The sequence below is a fragment of the Thamnophis sirtalis genome, unplaced genomic scaffold (assembly GCF_051295495.1).
Source record: "Thamnophis sirtalis isolate CommonGarterSnake01/CBP01778 unplaced genomic scaffold, rThaSir2_p1.2 scaffold_9, whole genome shotgun sequence".
Classification (NCBI taxonomy): domain Eukaryota; kingdom Metazoa; phylum Chordata; class Lepidosauria; order Squamata; family Natricidae; genus Thamnophis; species Thamnophis sirtalis.
Window position 1 is genome coordinate 17,274,221 of NW_028261389.1, and position 25,839 is coordinate 17,300,059.

General features: G+C 43.8%; 1 protein-coding gene across 7 annotated transcripts in view; it reads right to left on the reverse strand.

Moving 5' to 3' along the window:
• Positions 1–25,839, reverse strand: part of IQSEC3 (IQ motif and Sec7 domain ArfGEF 3) — a 255,338-nt gene that overhangs the window by 85,491 nt on the left and 144,008 nt on the right. For all 7 annotated transcript variants that reach the window (XM_087722942.1, XM_087722941.1, XM_087722945.1 and 4 more), the window contains exon 3: positions 16,236–16,524. In XM_087722942.1, coding sequence (XP_087579068.1) covers positions 16,236–16,524 — 289 coding nt within the window. The remainder of the gene's footprint in view (positions 1–16,235; positions 16,525–25,839) is intronic.

The following is a 25,839-nucleotide window of genomic DNA, read 5'->3' on the forward strand; positions in this document are numbered from 1 at the left end:
GTCAAAAACAACCCTGATGCGCCCCGCAATGAAATTAAGTTTGACACCCCCGATTTATAAGAAAGCTCATACACACACACACACACACACACACACATATCAGTTTACCACAAACCAAATTGGTAGAGCTACATTCTACTGTCCCTCCCTCCCCCATTTCCCCAAGAACTTTATTCCCCACACCCATTAGCTCCTCAGGAGATTTTTTACCTGTGTCCACCCCTAGCCTCTCGCCTTTCTCTTTTCATAGGCAATTGAGTATATTCCAAATAAACCACTGTGCAACAATCAACCTATTTACTTATTTAGGAAGAATGTCTCTGAGCAGTGACATTTAAATATAAGCATATATACACATGTACATGTACATACATAAATACATACATATATACATACCAGTGGTGGGTTTCAAAATTTTTTAGAACCTCTTCTGTAGATGTGGCCTGCTTTGTGGGAGTAGCTTGCCAGCCATGTGACTGAGTGGGAGTGGTTTGGCAGTCATGTGACTGGGTTGGCATGGCCAACTTGTAAAATGTGGTGAAACTCACTTAACAACGCTCTTACTTAGCAACCAAAATGTTGGCTCAGAAACTCTGGCATTTGAAGCATGCAAGTCTTAAAGCTGTCAAGTTACAAGACCCTTGCACCCATAACCCTTTAGAAAAAAAAACCCAGAGGTATTCAAACTTGACAGCTCTAAGACTTGTGGACTTCAACTCCCAGAATTCCTCTCAATCTTCATCTTGATGATGTGCGGACAGGCAGGGGGAGGGAGCTCGAACCGGTTCTAAACGGCACTGTAGATTTCTGGAACCTCTTCTATAGAAACTGGCAGGAACCCACCCCTGATACATATATATATAGTTTCTCCTGTACTTTTTTTTTAAAAAAAGAATACCGTATACGAAATAGCCTAGATTACCGACCTGATTTGGAAGAACCCCTTTTCCATTTTTGTAAGGAAAGAAATTGAAGTGTCTGACATCTAATTGAATAACAGACTAATGAAAGTAATTGCCTACTACTTAAAAACTCCCTTTCCTGGAATTTTCTTCTGAAAATAATGATTAACTCAATATATTTCTGCATCCCGACACACAGGCTACGTATGTGACAACTCAAAAGTCTAAAAGAAAATGGAGGCGACTGGGGAATCGCTCTAGTTAAGATGAAAGACTTTGTCAAGAGGTTGTTATAAAAGATTCAGGCCAACGGAAGGAAAAAAAAAAGAAGCACCAGTCCTGGATCCCTGTAAATAAATTTTAAATATCTTAAAATATAAAAGCATGCCCATTAACTCTGAAAGCAAGAAGAAAAATTATGAGGTTCTAGATGGAATGTAGCAGAACTGCTTACAGTTTAACGCAAGGATATCAAATTCGGATGTAGGTTTTATTTCATGTCATTTCATTTCATTTCAACTTATCTGTCCTTTGTTTTCATCACTAGAGTTTGTATTTTATGTTTCACTGCCATTAGACAGAAAGGGCATCAGATAGAGTCTTCTAACTAAATAATTGAATACTCTTTCCTAGATTGCTGGCATTTAGGCAAGCAGTTCCACTTGTCAACTTTATTCAACTTTGCCTCCCTTTGGCTTTATACTCCTACCTTGTTTGGGTTATATTGTCTCTTCTTATTTTACCTTATTTTATGTTTTATTGCCACTTTCCTTATACTTAAAGGTATAGGTAAAGGTTCCCCTCGCACATATGTGCTAGTCATTCCTGACTCTCGGAGGCGGTGCTCATCTCCGTTTCAAAGCCAAAGAGCCAGCGCTGTCCAAAGACGTCTCCATGGTCATGTGGCAGGCATGATTAAATGCTGAAGGCGCACGGAACCCTCTTACCTTCCCACCAAAGGTGGTTCCTATTTTTCTACTTGCGTTTTTGCGTGCTTTCGAACTGCTAAGTTGGCAGAAGCTGGGACAAGTAACAGGAACTCACTCCGTTACGTGGCGCTAGGGATTTGAACCGCCGAACTGCCGACCTTTCAGATCGACAAGCTCAACGTCTTAGCCACTGAGCCACCGTGTCCCCTATTCCTTAAACTTAGATGAGTTCTATTGTGTAATGGATTTCAGTAGGCAAGAAACAAACCAGCATACAGTAGCTACAACAGCATTTATTGAGTGAATACTTCTAACTGAGGAACGGCAGGCAATGCCTGTAATTTATACTCTGCGTCCACAGGGCCTTAAACCAATCACAATCCTTGAAAAAGCCCGCCCAAATATGAATGTTCTAAGTTTCCCTCCAAAACAGTTGGAGTTAACAATTAGGGTCATCAAAAGATTAGTTTCACTTTAACAGGGCTTAATACAACTTATATATTCAATACATAACAGTTTATGTTCTTAGAATTCTCCTCATGAACTTGCCAAGTGGGGAATTTTGGGAATTGATACCCACCTACTCCAAGATCAGAAAAGATTCAGAATTCGTGTCAGCTGTAGAATTACAAGACTCTGCAGTCAAAAATGTCCTGAATTAGTTTCCCCATCATGTTGACTGGGGAATTCTGGGAGATGAACTCCACACATCTTAAAGTTGTTGAGGTTGAGAAACACAAAGCATAATCTGTACGTTCAAGGAGAGTCAAACCTTCTTTTTAGTTGTCCCACTATTCCCTTGTTTGGGAGAGGACAAGAGGAACAAAACGAATCATGGAGCCATATCTATGAAGATTCTCAGTCATCCAGGTCATGGTTGTCCCAAAGGTATTTTTCCAAAAGGCAATTGGACTTCCTTGAGGTTTTTTCCCTTGAAAATGAAAGTTCTGAAGAAGCTTCCTGGATGAGAAGCAAAACATATTCAAGGGGGGGGGGGGAAACCAAGAAAGTCCAGTCGCTTTTTGGAAAAACACCTTTGAAAATAATGGAGTAGCACCATAGCATGACTGTGCTGAAGTTTGAGCTTCTACAGTTGTCAACAATGCCAACTTCGGTGCCAACTCTGATTTGATTACTGGATGTATTTGAACAACATGGTTGACTAGCCAGCTGCCACTTGGGAAAACTGCTCACATCTGTTGCAAATATTCCAACTGAGGAATTGCTATATTTTTGCGGTTTCTAAACTTTTTCAGCTCTGAGGACCGACAGTGACATCGGGGGGAGGGGGGAGACAGGAGATGGTTTTACATGCATCGCTTGTGCAAATGCAGCTTCATGCGCTCTCATGCTCGCTAGCTGCTTGTGCAGCCCGATTCCAAATGGGCCGCAGCCCATCTAATCCCTCTTCCTTTAAAGGGTTGCTAAGATGGAAGTTAAAAGAGATAAGGTTTGGAGTGATAGGAAACATGATTTTTCTCAGTTCGGAGGCTACTTGAGGATGTTATTTACCTGCCAACAGCAGGAAAGCATGGTTTTCACTCCATTACCCCTCTTGTCCCTCTGTGCATAATATACCTAATTGGGAGGAGGTTAATATAGCCCAAAGAGATCCAGAGCTATGTTGAGCTAAAATTAATCTCCTCTATCCTTTGCTGCTGATGGGCTTATGGTATTTGCAAAATACACTAACCTTGCTCATGACCCAGTTAAATGTATGACAGACACTGAGTGTTTAATCCATCGTTGACTGTTTTAATTTACACGGTGAGCCACCTTGAAGATTTCTGGATTGAAAAGCAGGAGAAATGTCTTTTAAATCAAAATAAAGTTAAGCGCGGCTATAGGAAAGAAACATCTATCCCAGTTGCTATCAATGAGTTGACGAGGGCAGTCTAAAATGATATCACAATTATGAAGAAGTGGGGGGAATTGTCTCTCATCATTTTAGTGGGGCTTCGACACGTGCTGTCTGCCAAAACTTCACCATCCCATGTTTCCTCGGAAGGAAGCTTGGAATTACCTTCTTTGCACGCCTGTCAACCGAGTCAAAGAAGCCCATCAATCATACAAGCTTGGGCTGTTTAATATATGCAGCTGTCGAATAGATTTGCATATGTTGGCATAGGGATAAAAACAATGGCGCTGAAGGAAGTTTGTGCCTGTGCAGTTTGTCACTTGCTCAGAAGAGGCACTTCCTTCTACGATGAGAGATGACACAGAAGATATTTTTAACAACGGTGGTCTAAAATGGTGCCATGCTAGCATTGACCAATCAGGATAAATTGATGAACCAAAGAATATCACAGACTTCCCTACAGTCTTTCCAAATTCAGGGAGGACTGGGAGATGGAAATATCCCTCTGGCCACATTACTTTTTTTCTATTTTTTTTAAAAATAAAACATCAATGTCTACATGAACCAAGGGTGGGCTTCAAAATTTTTAGCAAGGGGTTCTCTGCCTGGTTGCTGTGTCAGCTTGGCCATTGTGGGCATGGCCTAGTCAGCCTCCTGCACCATGGCGTGGAGGCATTTTTCCTTCCCCGAACTGTGGAGGCTTTCCCTGAGTCTGTGGGAGGGCGAAAACGGCCTCCCCAGACTTCAGAGGCCTTCTGGAGGCTGGAAACAGGCCAGTTTCCAGCCTTCCCAAACTTCCAGTAAGCCCGTTTTTCATCCTCCCTGAGCCTCTACGCCTGCCCTGCACTGACCTGCATCCCAAAAAGGCTGTGTAGGGACTCCTTGGAGGAGTGGGGTAGGCAGGACCAGCCAGGAGTGAGATTTGGGGGTTCTCCAAACTGCACAGAATCTTAGCTAGAGGTTCTCCTGAACCCCTGTGAACTCCCAGCAGCCCACCCCTGACGTGAACTGTGTTGTCTAGGTACAATTAGTTTTGAGAAGTAATAGTAATAATATTCACAACATTGATCATGACCACATAATAATAGCAGTATTTGCTTATCTATCTTAGTAAGCCTTCTATCCATCATCTCTTAGTTGTTACTTTTTAAACATATACTGTACAATAATAATCTTAACTTTTAACATTTACTTGTACATAGTAACTATAATAACTTCCATCTTATAACAATATATATATAAAATAACACTTCCCCAGTTTTTAGTTTCTAGCTCTATTTCCTAATCTTTAGTAAAACAAATCCCATATCAAAATTTATTCTGTATCTATCCATCATCTCTTGCCCTTTTTATTATTTCAACTCTTATTGACCTTTTGATCAGTCTCCCTTCCTTCTCCCTTGGGACCTTAAATCCGTCTACATCACTCCTGTTTAATCTAAATATCTTCTCTACCTCTGGTCACATTTCAATCTTGTCATGTTACAACCACAAGGTTTTTGAAGATCAACTTGATACCAGGATTGCTCTACTCAGAAGTTCCATTTGAATGGTTGGGTTTCCATGTCACCCCAAACGATCTTCAATTATATTTTTTTCAGTAAGCCACAAATGGCTGAGTTTAAGATAAAGGCAAAGGTTCCCCTTGCACATATGTGCTACTTGTTCCCAACTCTAGGGGGCAGTGCTCATCTCCGTTTCAAATCCAAAGAGCCAGTGCTGTCCAAAGACGTCTCCATGGTCATGTGGCTGGCATGACTAAATGCCGAAGGCGCACGGACCGCTGTTACCTTCCCACCAAAGGTGGTTCCTATTTTTCTACTTGCATTTTTACATGCTTTCGAACTGCTAAGTTGGCAGAAGCTGGGACAAGCAACGGGAGCTCACTCCATTATGCGGTACTAGGGATTCGAACTTCCAACCTTTCTGATTGACAAGCTCAGTGTCTTAGTCATTGAGCCACCGCATAGTTAAAAGACAGAAACCATTATTGGTAAACAGAAATGGCTGGATTTACATAACATACTAAATCAAAACATTACAACCTCCATTATATGATTAAAAAAATGCAGCACTTTTTTCAAATCTACCTAAAGATATGGGAGCTAATCATTTTCAGTGTATGGTTGCCTATTGGAATATTGTTCATTTATTGCTTTAGTTTTTTTCCCCTGCTTACTCTAAATTTAATTGCATTGTATTCTCCTGGACTCAGAGTGGGTTTATTTGATTTCACTGTTTTCTTAATTTAATTTCCATGCAATATATTTCCAACTATCCTTTGTATCAATATTTTACCTTTCTCTGGAGGAAAAGAAATCATTTGAACTTTTACAAATGTCTCACTCAGAGAAAAATTAATAACAAGGTAATGAGATAGAATGATATATATTTTTTCGTATGTTCGGCTAGGAGGTTTTCTCAAAAAGAAACTTTTCTTTCACAAGGAGAAATTTCATTGGCTCTCCAGACTACAATTTGAATCCAGATCGTATCTTACACTAAAGTACTTAAAACACAGAGATTCGATTTAGATACAGTACTACCGGTAAGTCCAAAGCCATATTCCCCTTCTGATTCTCACTTTTCTTCTACAAGCTGGAAGAGACCCAAACTATCTCGTTGCATTTTTAGATCTACAGCAATAGCAATAGCAATAGCAGTGGACTTATATACCGCTTCATAGGCCTTTCAGGCCTCTCTAAGCGGTTTACAGAGAGTCAGCATATTGCCCCCAACAATCTGGGTCCTCATTTTACCCACCTCGGAAGGATGGAAGGCTGAGTCAACCCTGAGCCGGTGAGATTTGAACCGCTGACCTGCTGATCTAGCAGTAGCCTGCAGTGCTGCATTTAACCACTGCGCCACCTTGGCAACTTTGTGGTTGTTAGTTGCAAAGTCGTGTCCGACCCATTGCAACCCCACGGACGTTACTCCAGGCTTTCCTGTCCTCTACCATCCTCTGGAGTCCATTTAAGCTCACGCCTACTGCTTCAGTGACTCCATCGAGCCAACTCATTCTCTGTCGTCCCCTTCTTCTTTCGCCCTCAATCTTTCCCAGCATGAGGCTCTTCTCCAGGGAGTCCTTCCTTCTCATTAGATGGCCAGAGTATTTGAGTTTCATCTTCAAGATCTGGCCTTCTAAAGAGCAGTCAGGGTTGATCTCCTCTAGGACTGACATACATGTCTATCTTCACATAAATACACAGAATAAGATACGTATATAGGAACCAAACAGATGTAAATTGGTATCTATGGTATAACTGCCTAAGAATACTTGTGAAGGTATGCAGTTTTCAGATGTGAAGTCTCATAGACATCCTCAGGGTGATGTCTCTCCTGTTTAGTATGCTGGCTAGATACTACAGCAACTTAAGAATGCTAATTTTACATGTACCCAACCCATCACTGCAGGGAGGTAGGGAATGTTACATGTCTCCTCTCCTAAGGAAGTCCATTTAGCACAGGGGTGTTAAATGCAATTTCACTGAGCCGCATTAGGGTTGTGTTTGACCTCGGGGGAATGGACATGACCAGAGTGGGCATGGCCAACTTGACGTCACTCATATCGTGGTGGCCCAAGCACTCTCCCAAGCTCTGTTTCCATCTGCAATGGCCTCTTGCAATCCTCTGCCCCAGGACAGACAGAGTTCAAAGGTTGCAAGAGGCCATTGTAGCTGGAAACGAAGATCAGGAGTCCCTTTTCGCTGACAGAGGCACCCCGGACCAGTCCTTCGCTGTTTCCAGGGCAGCTCTGCGGGCCAGACCTAAGCACCCCATGGGTCAGATCTCCCCCCGCCCAGGCCTTGAGTTTGACACCTCTGATCTAGGGGGCTCAAGAAGTATGGCCTTCTGTGTGGTAGCTCCTCTCTGTAGGACATCATCCCTGCAGAAATAAGATTAGCCCCCATTTTCATACTCTTTCGCAAGGCCCTAAAAACCTGGTTTTGCCAACGGCCTTGGGGATCTCAGAATGGAATGGAGCTCATCAAATGGGATGGAGCTCATCCCCCCCCCCAATCCCGCTGGTGACAACAAATTTGATTGTTGTCACCAACGGGATTGGGGGGGGTATTGTTTTTGTTATTGTTTTTGTATTGGGATTTTATCTTTGCAAACTGCTGAGTCACTGAGAGTGAGTTGGGCAGCCATATGAATTTTCTTAAATAAATTTTACACATAGCTTGTGAATACAAATTAGCTTCATAACCTGTGCTTCGAGCCAAGTTCTTTCTATTAAGCACAATTAAGGCTGGCTAGTTCATACACAACATTGTCTCAGAAATGTGGTCAATTTGAATTTAGCTTAGTGTATTGCATGAGCCCAGCCGTTGTGGTTGGTAAACCACGATTTTTGATTTAGCGTTGGTTTAGCATTACATGAACTTAACCCACTGCAGTGCAGTATGTATGACAGAACCTGGTTAAAACAATGTGCAAACCTCTGTTCATGTTGAGACGACACAGCAAACCATGGTCAACAGCAAAATGAAAAGAATGTTTCTCAGTCCCTCCCTTCTCACACCAGAAAATTGCTAGACGGGGAACCTCTAAACTTGCTGAGACTTGTATTAGTTTATAAGAAGGCAAGTTGCACGTTGGCCAATTAAACCGGTGCACTTGAGAACTGCATTACCTTAGTTAGGAATATAAAGGAGAGTTGGACAGGTGTTGTTTTTATGTCAGAGTGGTGCCCCAGGTTCTGTACCACTATTAAAGACTTTTATTACCCCTTTTTATCTGCTATTGTACCTTCTGGGTATTTGACTCCAAGAAGAACCTGGACCTGGAAGGATTAAATATATCTAGATCTCTCCAAGAGTGATTTTTCCCTCTTTTTAGACATGTTTTGACTTGAACTTCCATAAACCAAGGCCAGCATGCCAATGGCTATTCTGCCTCTTTGAAGACATTTGTCATATCAGTGACCCAAGTGCTTTCAAAAAAAGGTTTAGATGGAGTCTAATGAATAATGGCAGGAAAGTGAATCATGCCGGCAATTCTTAAACCTGTAAAAGAGCCCTTGCCAAACTGACATTTTCAGAGCAGATGAGACTGTAATGCTTAGAACTCCCTGCTAGCATGGACACCCTCAGAGGAGAGGTAGGCTGAGGGCTGCCCAAAACATAGGAGGTTGGATTAGTCTGTTTCTGAAGGAATTTGTGGAAAGGAGTCGACATGGTTGGATTACATTAGGGCAGGGGTGTCAAACTCAAGGCCCGTGGGCTGGATCCGGCCCGCAGGGTGCTTAGATCTGGCCCACAGGGCTGCCCTGGGAACAGTGGACCGGCCCACGGTGCCTCTGCCAGCAAAAATGGAGCGGCCCTCCTGAGCTCTGTTTTCACTGGCAGAAGTTTGCAGGAAGCTGTTGCAGCCGAAAACGGAGCTCAGGAACCCATTTTCATTGGCAGAGCATTCGGCCAACTGCGAGTGAGGTCGAGCTGGGAGCCACACCCACCCTGTCCCCCCCTCCCCCAGGTCAAACACAACCCTGACGCGGCCCTCAATGAAATCGAGTTTCACATCCCTGCTTTAGGGCCTATACTATGGTTTTCTTCTATGTCCCATCTCAAAATGACAGGGAACCTATCAATAATTTTCAACAGATGAGGAGAAGAAGGTTTGAAGGACTGCAAAAAAGAGATTAGTTTAGGTCTTTGGCTGATCAATTAGTGCAGGTAGTTCTCGGCTTATGATCACAATTGAGCCCAAACTTTTTGTTGCTACGTGAAACATTTGCCAAGTGAATTTTGCCCCATTTTATGACTTTTCCTGCCACAGTTGCTAAGTGAATCACTGCAGTTGTTAAGTTAGTAGCACAGTTGTTAAATGAATCTGGCTTCCCCTCTGACTTTGCTTGTAAGTAAGTCACAAAAGGTGATCACATGACGCTGGGACACTGCAATCGTCATAAATATGGGTGAGTTGCCAAGCATTCGTATTTTGATCATGTGACCATGGAATGCAATGGTCATAAGTTTGAAAAATGGTCATAAGTCACACTTTTCAGTCCCATTGTAACTTTGAACAGTCTCTAAATGAACTGTTTACATACAGGACTACCTGTATGTAAATAACTGATTAAATAAACAAATAAATGGGATTTAAAGGCTGCCTACAATTCTGGAGCTATAGGTTGACCATTCATGAACAAAAGATAACCCAATGCTTGTTGAGGAGCCCTGGTAGCCCCACATCCTATATCCATGATGGTGAATCTATGGCATGCAGAGCTCTCTCTGCTGGCACGTGAACCGTCGCCCCAGCTCAGCTCCACTGCGCATGCGTGTGCACCTCCTGCTGGCCAGCTGATTTTCGGGTCTCTACCGTGCATGTGGGGGGATGGGAGGATGAGGGAGATGTGCATCCATGCGCTGGGGAGTCAGGCATCCATGCGCAGGGGATGGGGGGAGTACGGGTGGTTCCCCCAATGGCCCGTTTTTTCTCCCAGGAAGCTGCAGAAAGGCCTACTAGGCCCAAAATGGCCCGCGGGGGGAATGCATGAACATGCACAGGGGGATCGCAGAGGGGAGCAGCGTGGTGGGGGGTGTCACGCATGCATTGCATTATGGTTGCATGCGTGCATGCGCACCCTTTTGGCACACAATGACAAAAAGGTTAGCCATCACTGCCCTACATCTTTCACAGCAATTGTTTCTGTGTGATGGAAATTCTCTATGTAAGCCTTATTTAGGTGTTCCACTCAGATGTTCTATCTGAAGACGAGTGGAAACATTACATCAGTACCGACCCACTTGCTGGCATTTGCATATGCAAAATACCATATTTTTCCGAGTATAAGATGCTCCGAAGTATAAGACGCACCTAGATTTTGGGGAGGAAAACAAGGGGAAAATATCTCCCTCTGCCTCTCAGCAATTTGCCTCCTTGCAACAAACAGTACAGACAATAGACACTGTTTGCAGTGTTATATTTCAGACTATACTTGTACAGATGCTGTTAAAATTGAAGTGCTTTCTGGGAGTATAGTTATTCTCTGCTATTTAAAAGAATAGCACTTTTTTAAAAAATGGCACGGGGCCTCTTCAGATCAAGCATTTATTTTAAAAAGCTTCTTCGTTTTGTGAAGTTGTCTAGAATAATAATAAAGCAGTGTTTAAAAAATAAGTCTAATGATTTGAACATTCTATAGGCATTTATAGTTGCTGACTTACCCTCCTTGCAGCAAACAATCTGATTAGCATAAGAAAAAAAAATCTGTCTCCCAGCAATTTGGCAGGTGGAGCAAACAGCAAGTTTCACTTTCAATTTCTCCTGATCATCAGCTGTTACTGGCTGCAGGGATTGCTATAGCTTATTGAAGCCTCTGTTTGCTGCAAAGAGGTAAAGGGTGGGGGCTGGTGGGTAGGTGGGGCTACATTCAGTGTATAAGACGCACCCAAATTTTCACCCTCTTTTAGGGTAGAAAAAGTTGTGTCTTATACTCCGAAAAAATACAATAAATGTCTGAAAAGGTGCAGCTGTTACTTGCACATTGATAGCAGGAATCAGGAATATCTAACATGCAGGTGTGCTGGGACTAAAAATGCTTCCTGCCAACACCATGTACTGAAAAGCAACGCAAGAGTAAAATATGTAATTTGGGCTTTTGTGTCAAGAAATTAGTACAATAATAGATCGCCATCAAATAATATAAGCAGGGGGAACAGATTACTTATGCTCTCACGTAACATATGACTGGATTTATCCAACTAAGAGGTTGTCAAGGATTATATGAATCACTTAAAAAAGGAAGCCAGATGCTACTTCCTAAGAAAAAAATACATTTTTTAATAATCTTTATACATGCCAAGGATGACTTTAGGCAGCTTTAAATGACAAAATTTGGGGTGGTTGTATATTGAAATATTAGATACAGGCAAATCAATTTAAAGTTGTTTAAAGACTTTAGACAGGCTATGTTGATATCTATGATACAAAGTTTCAAAGTTTCAAAGGTTAATAACATTTGTATGCCACCCAATCCCGTAGGACTCCGGGCGGCTAACAATACAAATAAGTCAAAAAGAATAGAAGAAAAGGAAAGATAGATTTAAAAACACACCATGCACTCCATTCCAAGTGGGGCTGGCCCATATTTTAGGGTCAACAGCCCCAGGCCTGCCTGAACAACCAGGTTTTAGTGGCCTTACGGAAGGCCGAGAGAGTGGGAAGAGTCCGGATCTCTGCGGGGAGTTCATTTCACAGGGCCGGAGCAACTACAGAGAAAGACCTCCCCCGAGTAGTCGCCAACCGGCATTGCCTGGTCGACGGTACCCGAAGGAGGCCCAATCTGTGAGATCTTACATTGATACATTGATATCTAACTCTCTGTACAACTATTCTCTTTCCGCATCTATCAAGCAAGCATATTGCCATCACTTCCTTTTGTTCGGTTGCAATTTTCAATAGAGTTCTTTACTCTGCGGAGTAAAGTAATTCAATACTTTCTGTTGCCTCAAAGGTTTAGCAAAGACAGGCAACTTAATAGCCAGGAAAAATATCTATCTTTTCTACCATTTTTCAGGATCAAGGGTCAAAGGCTGATGGTGGCATCACAGTGACAGCACTAGAAGCATATTGGATAGGATAGATAGGATAGGATAAGATGGGATAGGATAGGATAGGATAGGATAGGATAGGATAGGATAGGATAGGATAGGATAGGATAGGACAGGACAGGACGGCCTCCAGAGCCCAGGGAAGGCCATTTTCGCCCTTCTGGAGGCTCGAGAAAAGCCTTTAGAGCAGTGGTGGGTTTCAAAAAATTTTAGAACCTCTTCTGCAGGTGTGGCCTGCTTTATGGGCCATGTGACCAAGTAGGAGTGGCTTGCCAGCCATGTGACTGGGTAGACGTGGCCAACTTGTGGTGAAACTCACTTAACAACACTCTTGCTTAGCAACCAAAATGTTGGCTCAGAAACTCTGGCATTTAAAGCACACAAGTCTTAAAGCTTTCAAGTTACAAGACCCTTGCACCCCTAACCCTTTAGAGAGAAAAAAACCCAGGGGTGTTCAAACGTGACAGCTTTAAGACTTGTGGACTTCAACTTCCAGAATTCCTCCTCCAATCATGTTGGCTCAGGAACTCTGGCATTGAAGCGTGCAAGTCTTAAAGCTGTCAAGTTACAGGACCCTTGCACCCATAACCCTTTAGAAAAAAAAACCCAGGGGTGTTCAAACTTGACAGTTTTAAGACTTGTGGACTTCAACTCCCAGAATTCCTCCTCTTGCTCTTTATCTTGATGATGTGCAGACAGGCGGGGAAAGGGAGATGGAACTGGTTCTAAATGGCATTGTAGATTTGTGGAACCTCTTCTATAGAAGAGGTTAGAACTGGCAGGAACCTACCCCTGCTCTAGAGCCTGGGGAGGGTGAAAATCCCCCCCATGTGGTGCAGGAGGCCAAGTAGGCCATGCCCACCTTGGCCACGCCCACCCAGCAATCAGTCAGAGAACCAGTTGCTAACATTTTAAAATCCCACGGCTGGTTCAAAGATGGTTGATATAATAGAAATATGGTGAAAAGCCAACATACATTTGGGGCATTTTTCCCCCCAATGCATCTGTAGATTCATACCTTTGATGCATTTCTGAGAAATGCACATTGGTAAATATTATAACTTCAACGGCATACTAAAAATCTCCCTATCTCATCGGAGTGAAAATATTTAGCTGGGTGAAGAATAAAAACACACATAGAAACACATGGTGAAACAAGAAACAAGATCTGGAGCCAAATATTTTGTGGCAGACGGTGAACGTTACAAAAAGAAGAGTGACATGCCAGCAAAAAAAAAAGAAAAGCTGCAGGAGCTGAACGCAAATAGCCTAAGATATTTCGTACAAGAACTAATTTTACCATAATTTTGTTTCAGGTTCATTAAAGCAAGAGCTACCAAACTGAAAGATAAGGCAGCTCCCATGTTTTTCAGATGGAGAATCTGCAATGCTTCCCATTCCAGAGGATCCCCAAATCATCTTGAAGGTCTTTGTAAAAGTTCTTACCAAATGTAAAGATTAAAGAAGGGAGGATTTATTAACTGCATAGGGAGGAATTAGCATCACCTGTGATGAATCAATCAAAACTGCTTTTAATGACTCAGCCTTCCATCCTTCCGAGGTGGGTAAAATGAGGGCTCGGATTGTTGGAGGCAATTGGCTGACTTTGTAAACTGCTTAGAGCGGGCTGGAAAGCACTGTGAAGCTGTATATAAGTCTAAGTGCTATTGCTATTACTGTTTATTTTTATTTTTCCTAGCCATACACGATTTAATAGGGCATCATATCAAAGGCCAAATGCTGAATTGCCAGTGTTTCTCAGCCTTGGCAAATTGAAGATGCGTGAACTTAAACTCCCAGAATTCCCTGCTGGGGTAATTCTGGGAGTTGAGGTCCACACATCTTAGAACTCGAAGTTGAGAAACAATGTTTTAGGCCCTTGCTCTAAGAGTTCTTCACCATTCCCTCCATCTCTGCATCCATTAGGAATCAGGCATTAATTTAAAAAAAAAAACTAATCTATTTAGGAATTTCTAATTTCAAAACCGAGGAAGCTACTCTTTCAGAAAGGCAGAAGGGCCTGAATTCTCTGACCTGCTTGCAGGAAGAAATATTTCAGCCTTGGTGTGGTTAAAGCAAGGTGCTACACCTGGGCTGCAAAACCTCGGAGAACCACTAAATGGCAATAGCAATAGCAATAGCAGATTTTTATATACCGCTTCATAGGGCTTTCAGCCCTCTCTAAGCGGTTTACAGAGTCAGCATATTGCCCCCAACAACAATCCGGGTCCTCATTTTACCCACCTCGGAAGGATGGAAGGCTGAGTCAACCCTGAGCCGGTGAGATTTGAACCGCTGAACTGCTGATCTAGCAGTCAGCCTGCAGTGCTGCATTTAACCACTGCGCCACCTTGGCAGTAAAGAGAATCTTCTGCATCTCTTTGCTTCCACCAACTGATCAGTGTGTGTGTGCGTATGTGCGAGAGAGAGGGAGAGGGAGAAAATGCATAATTCACCTTCCCTACTGGTTTGCAAATGTAAGCAGAAGCACCTCATTTGTGTATGCGCACCGCCTTCTACGCATGCACAGTGCTCGCGCATTACGGCAGGGCAGGTGGCCAGAGCCTACCGCAGCCGCTGCTACTGGTTTGCCCAAACTGGAGAGAACCAGCTGAATACCACCTCTGGTATGCATGCATGCAGTCCAAATATAATATGCCTAGTTAAAGACATAGGCAGAGGGGAATATAAGAGTTGCATGCAAAGGACAAGTCACGTACAAGTTGCATTTTTGTTGTAGCCAGCCATCTAATTTAATGTGTCAGGTACAGTAATGACAAAGAGGCAAGATGCAGTGTATACCAAAAGTCAGGCTAACCACAACATGTTTTATTCTCCTTTTTCAGAGAAAATGTTGTTATATTAATTAAGGGATGTTCAACAGTCATGTGTTTAAAAAATAAGGAAGTGCTTAGGAGAAAATGGCAAACCATTTGAACATTTAATGTACAGTATATGCTAAACTGTCTATCAAAACTGACTTTCTCTATGGGTCCATATGTTAGATACATTCTATACATGCACCCTACCTTATTTAGAAAAAAAATGTTTTCATTTGCATAATATGGCTTGGAGCACATGGAAAGGTTTGTGTTAATTGCATACAGCGCGCCAAAAATAATTAAGAAAACATGGATTGTCAATTATTGGTTTCACTCGGTTTCTCATTTTTCCAATCTTAAATTTGTTTCATTCATTTGTTTTGCTACACTTTATAATTGCATAAACGTCAGTGAATATTTTTTGTGGGTGTTTTCTCTTCTACCCATATTTCTTGTACATAAGTGTTTCCTTAACGCTCATATTTTTGCAGTCGATCTAATGTATTCTTTACATTATTTTCACAAATACCTCCTATATTGTGTGCACTTCTCCCTAATATGTCCCTTTTCTAAACAGATTGAAAATTGTGCATGCATGACTGTGCACGTATGATTCTTGAGATATATTTGCGATTTCACTCGCGCGTTGGCACGGTAAGTGTAAATTCAGGGAGTGTGAATTCACTAAGCTTGTATCTAAAAAAAAAAGAAATAATGACGTTTCTCTCTGATCCCTCAAAATAACAAAAATATACATTTATTCTATGATGGTTCAGCATTCCTATCACCATTTTCTCGCCCCTGGCTAAGTTGTACATCAGGAAGTCTGCCTTATGCACCATTCAGACTATTTTTCTATCTTGGCCAATGTTGCCTATTCTGATAGGCAACATTTCTTTCCAGGCCTCTGCCCCTCCACCCCAACATACAGATATTTCCCATCACTTCCTGCCCGATGGTTTAAGATGAAGGTGACCTCTTCATGCAAACTATTCCCTATGGTTCGTCCCGTAATATATTCGCCCAGTCCCACCCCCATCCCTGGTGATGGTCAGCAATCTGGGTGTGAAACATAAAAAGGAACTAAGCTAAACGATGGATGGAGAAATGGCCCCACCCCACCCCAGCCCTCTCTCCCAAGGCATGAGGAGAAGCAGGCGTACCTGTTTATTCTTTAAGTCAAGGGAGAGCTCATAATTGGATGCAGCCGCATGGGAACAGGTAGCTGCCCCTTTGCTGCGCTGCCCTCTCACGGGGGAACCTGTGTGGTGGAGGCTGGCCTTCTGCACCAAAAGGGAGGACCCCGCTCCCTGCGCTTCCTGCCGCTCCTCATGCTGGGCTTTTAACTTCAAGGTGTCGGACCTGCCTTCCTGGCCACTGCCTCTGCCGGACTCCTTCGGTTCCTCCACGTCACACCCGGTTTTCTTGCTGGCTGAACCGCAGGGATCGTCACTGTGAACAAAATGCAACGTTTCTCTTTTTTTATTTGGTTTTTTTTGTTGTTGTTTTGTTTTGGGGGGGGGGGGTTGGTCGGTTTAATTTTCTAGCTCTGCGTAGCTAAACCAGCTTTGCAAAAATCCACAGAGCCCAGGCTATAATAGGGCAAGTGTTAGGAAGCTCCTGGAAGTGGAGGGAAAGTTAACCGTTAGTGGGAATCCGTTGTCGTGAGAGAGTCAGGCAGGGCAAAACTGTAGGCCTCTCCAAGGCAACGGTCACCAGAGTCTGGCAGGAGGGAGCAACCTAGGCCTGACGAATCATCGACAGTCCCCAACCTCCATGGAATTACCTCCTGAGCAGGGGTGGGCTGCTGGGGATTCGCAGGGGTTCGGGAGAACCTCTAGCTAAGATTATGTGCAGTTTGGAGAACTCCCAAATCCCACTACTGGCTGGCCCCGCCCACCCAGCTCTGCCCTCCCAGGAGTCCCCACACAGCCCGTTTTGGATGCAGGTAAGTGCAGGGTGTACACAGAGGCTTGGGGAGGGCAAAAAATGGGCCTATCGGAAGTTCGGGAAGGCCAGAAATGGGCCTGTATCCGGTCCCCAGAGGGCCTCCAGAGCCTGGGGAAGCCATTTTTGCCCTCTCTGAGGCTTGAGGAAGCCTCCAGAGCCCAGGGAGAGCAAAAATGACACACACACCCTGCCATAGTGCAGGAGGCCGACTAGGCCATGCCCACCATGGCCATGCCCACCTAGCAAGCGGGCAGAGAACCCCTTGCTAAAATTTTTGAAGCCCACCCCTGCTCCTGAGACTCCCCAAGTTCATTGTCAAAATTCAGCAGCAAAACTATGATTCTTACCAGTGGATTTGCACTTATGCAGGTTTTTCATAAACACTTAAAACAGGCATGCTAAGCCTCTAAGAAGATTTTGAGTGGGCAGGAAAGCTCCCAAGCTCCTCAAATTATGGTTGAAACTTATCTCACTTCCTCCATTGGTATCACCATCTCAGGGTCTCAAATTCCAGAATCAAACTCCCCAGAAACAATTGTATTTCCAATAAAATCAAAGTTGCCTGTTTCTGGTTATACTAAAGGCATTTCAAAGGCATTGTAACAAACTTCCCAGTCCACTACCCTCAACAGTTATTGGAGTTCAATTTCTCAAATCCCAAGTCAGCGGATAATTATGCAAATCGAACTCTAACTCATCTCCAGAACCCTGGATTTGGCAAATCAGATTACTGAATGAGAATACATTGACATAACCTATAATTTAGTGAGCCAAAGGCAATAAAGCACTGGCTTGCTAACATTTAAAAAAAAACCTTACTCCTTTTCAGGAAATGCAGATACTGAAGGTTGTTTGAGTTCTACAAGACCTCCATGTAAGAAAGACATCGGTAAGTAATAAGTAAATTATTTTGGCTATGAATTAGGAAGACCCCATTACATATCCTAGAACATGTGAAATGAATGTCAGCTCTGTATTGTATAGGTTGTATATTGCAGTGTTTCTCAGCCTTGGCAACTTGAAGATGTCTGGACTTCAACTCCCAGAATTCCCCAGCCAGCGAATGCTGGCTGGGGAATTCTGGGAGTTGAAGTCCGGACATCTTCAAGTTGCCAAGGTTGAGAAACACTGGTATATTGTACTATACTGTGCTTTGCTTTACTTTACTTTGTATAATGAGGGATGCAGTGGCTCAATGGCTAAGATGCTGAGCTTGTCGATCAGAAGGTTGGCAGTTCGGCAGCAGTTCGAATCCCTAGCACTGCATAATAGAGTGAGCTCCCGTTACTTGTCCCAGCTTCTGCCAACCTAGCAGTTCGAAAGCTTGTAAAAATGCAAGTAGAAAAATAGGAACGCCCTCTGGTGGGAAGGTAACAGCGTTCCGTGCACCTTCAGCATTTAGTCATGCTGGCCGTATGACCACAGAGACATCTTCCGACAGCACTGGCTCTTTGTCTTTGAAACAGAGTTGAGCACGGCCCCCTAGAGTCGGGAATGACTGGGACATATGTGCGATGGGATCCTCAGTGGTATTAGCCACTGAGCCACTGTGTCCCTTATACATATAATACCGTGTTTTCCCAAAAATACGACCTGTCCTGAAACTAAAGCCTTGCGTGGGCAAAAATATAAGACTACCCCCGAAAATAAGCCCCCTGGACAATCCCCCCTCCGGCCAGGCAGACACTCCAGTTTCAGGCGCCGTACGCCCCGTGGCATGCGCAAATGCCACGGTTGGCTCAAATAGAGATAAGGAGAGCAGGTGGGCAGGTGGGCCCTCCAGAGCACCATGGGCAAAAATATAAGCCCACCCCCAAAAATAAGCCCCCTGGACAATCCCCCCTCCGGCCAGGCAGACACTCCAGCTGCAGGCGCCGTACGCCCCGTGGCATGCGCAAATGCCATGGTTGGCTCAAATAGAGGTAAGGAGAGTAGGTGGGCGGGTGGGCCCTCCAGAGTACCATGGGCAAAAATATAAACCCACCCCCAAAAATAAGCCCCCTGGACAATCCCCCCTCCGGCCAGGCAGACACTCCAGCTGCAGGCACCGTCCGCCCCGTGGCATGCACAAATGCCCCGGTTGGCTCAAATAGAGGTAAGGAGAGCAGGTGGGCGGGTGGGCCCTCTGGAGCACCGTACCAGAACGGTACCTGGTACTCCCACCAGGCACCGCTACGCCCATACTGGGGCATACTGGTCGTATCCCACCACTGCTCTTAGCCCAGAAGAGTATAGTGTATGAGTAATCAATGGATTTGTGTATCTTTCTTTGTGGGGAAAGATATGGCATGGATGGTGATGGTGTTTTGGGAGGGAGGAGAGCGGGTTATTGTTTCTTTTAGCTGGGAACTCTTATTTTTATGGACAACTTTAATGCTGATGGAAAGCTGTGGTTCAACTTTCAGCCCTGGGAAGAAGAAAGAAATGGCTAACCACTTCTCAAATATTGCCAACAAAACTGCAGAGACTAATCCAGACAATTGCCAAAGAGTCATCACTGATTCAAAGGAATGGAGAAAAAAGAAAGAAAAAGAGAGGGGGGGGAAGGAGGGAAGTGCTGCTATCTGCTAATTCATTTTCCACTTGAAATTAATCCTAAATTAGGCTGATGCTGTCTTTGTATCTATTGCTTATCCCTAAGCAAGTGTTTACTTGCATATTCTATCTACGGCTCACAGCATGAAACCCTACTAAATGTATGTTTACTCAGAGGAGAAGAGAAAAAAGCAAACAAAATTTATTCCAATATGTATATGCGTGGAATTAGTCTTAACAGCATATGCCGTATTTTTCGGAGTATAAGACACACCAGAGTATAAGATGCAGCAAGATTTTGAAGAGGCAACTTAAAAAAAAGTTTTTGCACTCTGCAGACCTCCCAAAAATGGGCCCATTTTTTGTGAAAGGGTTTTAGGAGGCTTGTCGAGTGCTCCTGGGGACTGGGGGGGGGGGGGCAAAACGAGCAAAAAATGGTCCATTTTTCACAAAAATGGACTCATTTTTTGTCAAAATGATGGCATGCATAGCCTTTAGGAGACTTGTAGAATGCTCCTTGGGGCTGGTGGGGGCAAAAAAGAGCAAAAACCAGCCCGTTTTTTGCTTATTTTTGCCCTCCCCAGCCCCCAGGAGCACCCTGGAAGCCTCCTAAAGGCTATGCATGGCCATTTTGGTGAAGGGGGCGGGGTTTCAGGAGGCCAAAAATGCTGTTTTCAGTGTATAAGACACACCCAGATTTTCATCCTCTTTTTTGAGGGAAAAATGTGCATCTTATACTTTGAAAAATACGGTATCTTTTTCTCTAATTTGATAGATCCTGAAAAATCACATTTAAAGTGGACTGCAGACCAGAAAAAGGTGGGTCCCACAAATTGGAGAAACCAGGAGACTGCGAGTTCTAGTCCCACCTTAGGCAGAAAGCCAGTTGGGTGACCTTAGGCTAGTCAATTTCTCTGAGCCCTAGGAAGGAGGCAAGGGGCAAACCATTTCCAAAAGAAAACTGCAGGAACCAGTCCAAGCAGTTTCCAGGCAGTAACGAGGACTCACAGCCCTCCCCCCTCCCCCAATTGACACAATAATAGTTCACAATTGGAGAGAGAAGGTGATGTTTTTGCAGGTTAGATACCCATAAATAACTGTCAAAGATGAGATATGAATGATTAAGTAAGTGTTAGATTATGCATATAAAAAGAGGCAGCTGCTGAAGTCAATTATCTGGAATGGAAAACGCCAGTTGTCTTTGATTAATATGTAGTTCAAATAGATTTGTCAAGCCTTTTACTTATGTTGATGTAGAAATATGTAAATGATTTAATTAGGAGGATGCTACCCCATGCTAAACATATAGAAAAGGGACAGGGTTTTGAATACACCCTCCATGTTACATTTTTAGCTACTTCCCTCTTCCCTAACATCATATATTTAAAATACACTGCAGCAAAGAAAATATTGTATAGATATTAGGCTTAAAGAGAAGGATTAAACTTCAGCCAGTATGGAGTAGAGGAAGGAACTGTCCAAGGTAGTGATTAGGCCTCAGGGAAAAACTAGTTTTGAAAGAAATTCCAAGGCTTCCTTTGAGCACATGCAAATCAAATCCTAATGCTACTTTCTTTCTAATTACTTAGTGCACCAACTGAGACCCTGGAAGATTTCAGCCTACAGTTTGGGGTAAGGAGCATCCGTTTTTATTTCCCACTGTCAGCTGCTACTTTATTGGGACATCCTAATGAACGAATGCTCCTCCCTTACTAATTAGTTTCAAGGGGAGGGAAATTATTTACCTTACACTATGAGACATTTTTCAGTAGGTGTTATTTAAGCTTCCTAATCCCCAACCCTTGCAACGTCTCTGTATGACTGGAGGATAGTTGGGATATTTATATTTAGCGCAGGAATTATAGGGAGGAAATCCTGTACTATTATTCCTTGCAGAGTGCGGAGAAGGGACGTCTGATGCGATTTTCATTCAGAATTTTCTAGAAGCTGCACATTCATAAGCCTTAAAAATGTAAAGGTTTCCCTCGCACATATATTAGTCATTCCCGACTCTAGGGAGTGGTGCTCATCTCCGTTTCAAAGCCAAAGAGCCAGCTTGGTCATGTGGCCGGCATGACTAAATGCCGAAGGGGCATGGAACGCTGTTATATTCCCACCAAAGGTGGTTCCTATTTTTCTACTTGCATTTTTACATGCTTTCGAACTGCTAGGTTGGCAGAAGCTGGGACAAGTAACAGGATCTCACTCAGTTACACGGCGCTAGGGGTTTGAACCGCCAAACTGCCGACCTTTCTGATCGACAAGCTCAGCATCTTAGCCACTGAGCAACCTTGTCCCTTCAGAAGCTTTAGGGAAGACATATGTTTATGACATCCAAGGTGAGTCGAGGTGGTGCAGTGGTTAGGGTGCAATACTGCAGGCCACTTCAGCTGACTGTTATCTGCAGTTCAGCGGTTCTAATCTCACCGGCTCAAGGTTGACTCAGCCTTCCATCCTTCCAAGGTGGGTGAAATGAGGACCCAGACTGTGGGGGTGATATGCTGACTCTGTAAACCGCTTAGAGAGGGCTGCAAGCCCTATGAAGCAGTATATAAGTCTAACTGCTATTGCTATTGCTAACTGCTATTGCTATCCTGAAACAGTGAATAAGAAGGCTCATAGTTTGACAGATGAATGCACATGATGCACACAGGCATTCCAAATTACTAGACTGCCTAGCACATAGGACTCCAATCTTGGCAACTTTAAGACTTGTGGACTTCAATTCCCAGAATTGCCAAGGTTGGAGATCCCTGGCCTAGCAAATATGTTCAGTTTGTCCATTCGTTCATCTCCCACAGACACACATGTATTTTCTCCCTCCTGATATTTGATCGGCTGCATCTTGCAATAGACACTTTGCTACCAAAGACACAGAATGAAATGATAACCCTTCCACTATAGACAGAAGCAATCCAGTTACAAACTGATTCTGGTTTTGACACTGACAATAAACATCTTCATACTCTACCTGGTAGCAACAGCATATTCTGGAAGTATAGGACTTCCCACATGGCTTTTATTACCACCTAGTACCCATCCATTCAATTGTTATCTTTCTTCTATCCCAGGACTTAAGTCAACCTTCTACTAAGTTGGCCTTTTAGGGAAGGATAGACAGGAAGACCTGTCATTTGGCCATTGTGATGCACTTCCATTTTCAAGCGAAACCACCCAGATGCACTTCAGCCTTGATTTTGCATAGGCAGTGTCCAAAGTGAAGAGTGGGTTCATGCTTGTAGTTTCCTTCAGCATCACCTCTGTCAGGATTTGGATAGCAGGAGTGTCCCATCCCAGTTCTCTTTAACCCTTCAGTGGCATTTGATACCATGTTTTCCTCAAAATAAGATAGGGTCTTATTTTCTTTTGACCTCCGAAATAAGCACTTGACTTTATTTGGGGTGGGGGGTCTTATTATTTGTAAGGTGCAGGAAGCCCCATAACCTCGGCCTGTGCCCCGTGTATCGACTGATCCAAAGACGGCCAGAAGTTCTGTCTCAGTTTCTGACACACTCTTGCCAGCCCTAGTGTCCCTGTGCCTGCCACTCTATTTGTGGCCGCCACTAAGAGAAGGGGCGCTGTAGCTAGGATTTGCGGGAGGTCGTTCCATGTGGATGGCAGGTACATGTGGGGGGTGTGGAGCATGTTCTCCCTTCCAAAAAGGAAATGGCGAGGACTGGCTGCACATGCATTTAAATATTTTAGGGGAGGGCTTATTTTCAGGGGAGGGCTTATTTTAGTGCATGCGCTCAAAAGCCCAATTGGGCTTATTATCCAGGGAGGTCTTATTTTCAGGGAAACAGGGTACTAACAGCGATGACGTTCTTCTGGATCACTTGAGAGTTGGGGACACTGTTCTGCAATAGTTCTATTTCTTCTTCCTAAGGGAGCAATTCCATACGGTGTTGGTGGGGGAAGAAAAGTCAGGCTGTTGGGGAGTTCCTTCTGGAATGCTACAAAACTGAAGCCTTTTTACTTTTTAAAGGAGCTGCTCTCAGTTCAGGTTAAAACATCTACACTGTATGCTAGTGAAACAAAGCTGTATATCTGTACTTCAGAGCTGGAGAAAAAGACGCCATGGGAACCCTGATCCAGTGTCTAGCAGTGGTGAAATGTAAAAATTTCTGCCACTGGTTGTAGGTTTTCAGAAATCCACTACAGCAGTGGTGTCCAAAATGTCTTTCTGCCTTAACGCAGAGTTTATTTGGCTTTTATACAGTTTCAACTAGCAGAATAGAGCAGTGTTTCTCAACCTTGGCAACTTGAAGATGTCCGGACTTCAACTCCCAGAATTCCCCAGCTAGCGAATGCTGGCTGGGGAATTCTGGGAGTTGAAGTCCGGACATCTTCAAGTTGCCAAGGTTGAGAAACACTGGAATAGAGCACAGAAAGCAACAGTATTGCTTTTGGTTTATTCCCTTCTTTTTCCCTTGTGAATCCAGAAGGCTATCCCAGCCAAAGTTGAATCTCACATAACTCCCTGATACGGCCTGTCTCTGCTCGGTGAAATCATGGGCTAAAAGATAACCGGCTACTTGAGATCATGGCTGTACATAACCTTTCCTCTTTTCCCACATCTGGTTCTGCTAATTAGGTGAGCTTGTAGGTATCTGAGATAACCAGCTACTGAGATCACAGTAGCTTACTACGCATGTCTTTATGTAGCCTTACCTCTATTCTTTCAACCGGTTCTCTGGCCGTGGCTTGGTTGGGGGGTGGGGGTCATGTGATTGGGTAAGCATGGCCATCTTTTTTAATTTTTAAAGCATTTTTTTACTACCTCTTCGCCCCAACCAGTAGTAAAAATGCTTTAAGAAGTGGGGGGGAGAAAGGTTCCCACGATCGCACGACACAGCTGATTGTCATGGAACCTCCCCCCCCCCCACTTTTTAAAGCATTTCTTTCCTGCTGGTTCAGGCAAATAGGCAGGACAAAAATGCTTTAAAAAGCGGGGGAAAGCTTCCGATGATTGCGCGATTCACAGCTGAGCCACGCGATTGTCAGAAGCTTTTTTTTTACTACTGGTTCGCGGAACCAACAACAATTGTCCCTAGCGGTTTGGCTGAACTAGGCCGAACCGGGAGGATTTCATCCCTGGTGACTAGGCAGTGCTTCTCAACCTTGGCCACTTTAAGATATGTGGACTTCCATTCCCAGAATTCTCCAATCAGCATAGGAATGTGAGGACATTCTGGGAGTTGAAGTCCACGCATCTTAAAGTGGCCAAGGTTGAGAGACACAGTTTAGAAGGTGTAAGGGCATGAACAGAACAAAAGACATTGCTTTGAATTCTAGCAAAAGGTGATTCCTGTTTGCCCAGTAACCATCTGGTTCTTTTTTATATCTCGTTTTAGCTCTAGCACTCATGTGACAACTTGGGAGTTACCCTGGACTCATGGTTTCTGTTGGATACACAGATAGATACCACAGCTTGCATAGTCTTTGCCTAGCTTTGGGTGGTGCATCAGTCATGGTTCTTTCTGGAACAGCAAATCCTTATGTCAGGGTTCTAAATAGCATCCAAAGACACCCACAAGTCCATCACATGGTCCAATCTTCCACTGCCATGCTGGCAGTTCCACCCATCCAGTTCTGGTCAGGTCAGGTGCAGAGGTGCAAAGACAAAGGATGACTTTGGCTTTCTAGAAAGAATTTTGTTATGGCTACAAGGCATCTCACTCCTGCAATCCCCCCTCCCATTTTCCCACAATAGAAAATGCATAGTAGAATAATAGAAAGTGCGGCAGGCCAAAGATCCAAAAGAAAAGATGGCTGCAGGCCTGACACTCTATGGCAGTGGTTCACACTCTTTTCATCATCAGAAGGCACCACGGTGTGCTTTATATGGCAATGTCATTGAAGGCCTCTTTGAACTGCGGGGTGGGGGAGAATACCAACCATTATGGCATCTACAGCATTGACACCAAGGTGGAATTCAAAGGATTGGCTTGAACTTAAGCCTCACATGGGACTTGGCTTCTGACAATCTTCTGGACTACTTCCACCGGATGAAACTGAATTGTTTAGTATATTTATCCCAGGTGGAGGCTTATAGTGCGCCACTTGTAGCCATCCTGGATTAAATCCAGGATGCGTTTGGCATGATTTGCAGATGAAATACATAATAGTGTACCAGGTTTTCTGTCTAAGGGTATTAGCAATCCACACAGACCTGAGCTGAAGCCTCCTCATTTGCTAGGTCCCATCTTCTGCCCACTGTAGTGGTGGCTCTGTACAAAATATTTCTACCACAACAGGTGGCATCCAGAAACCCAAGTGACG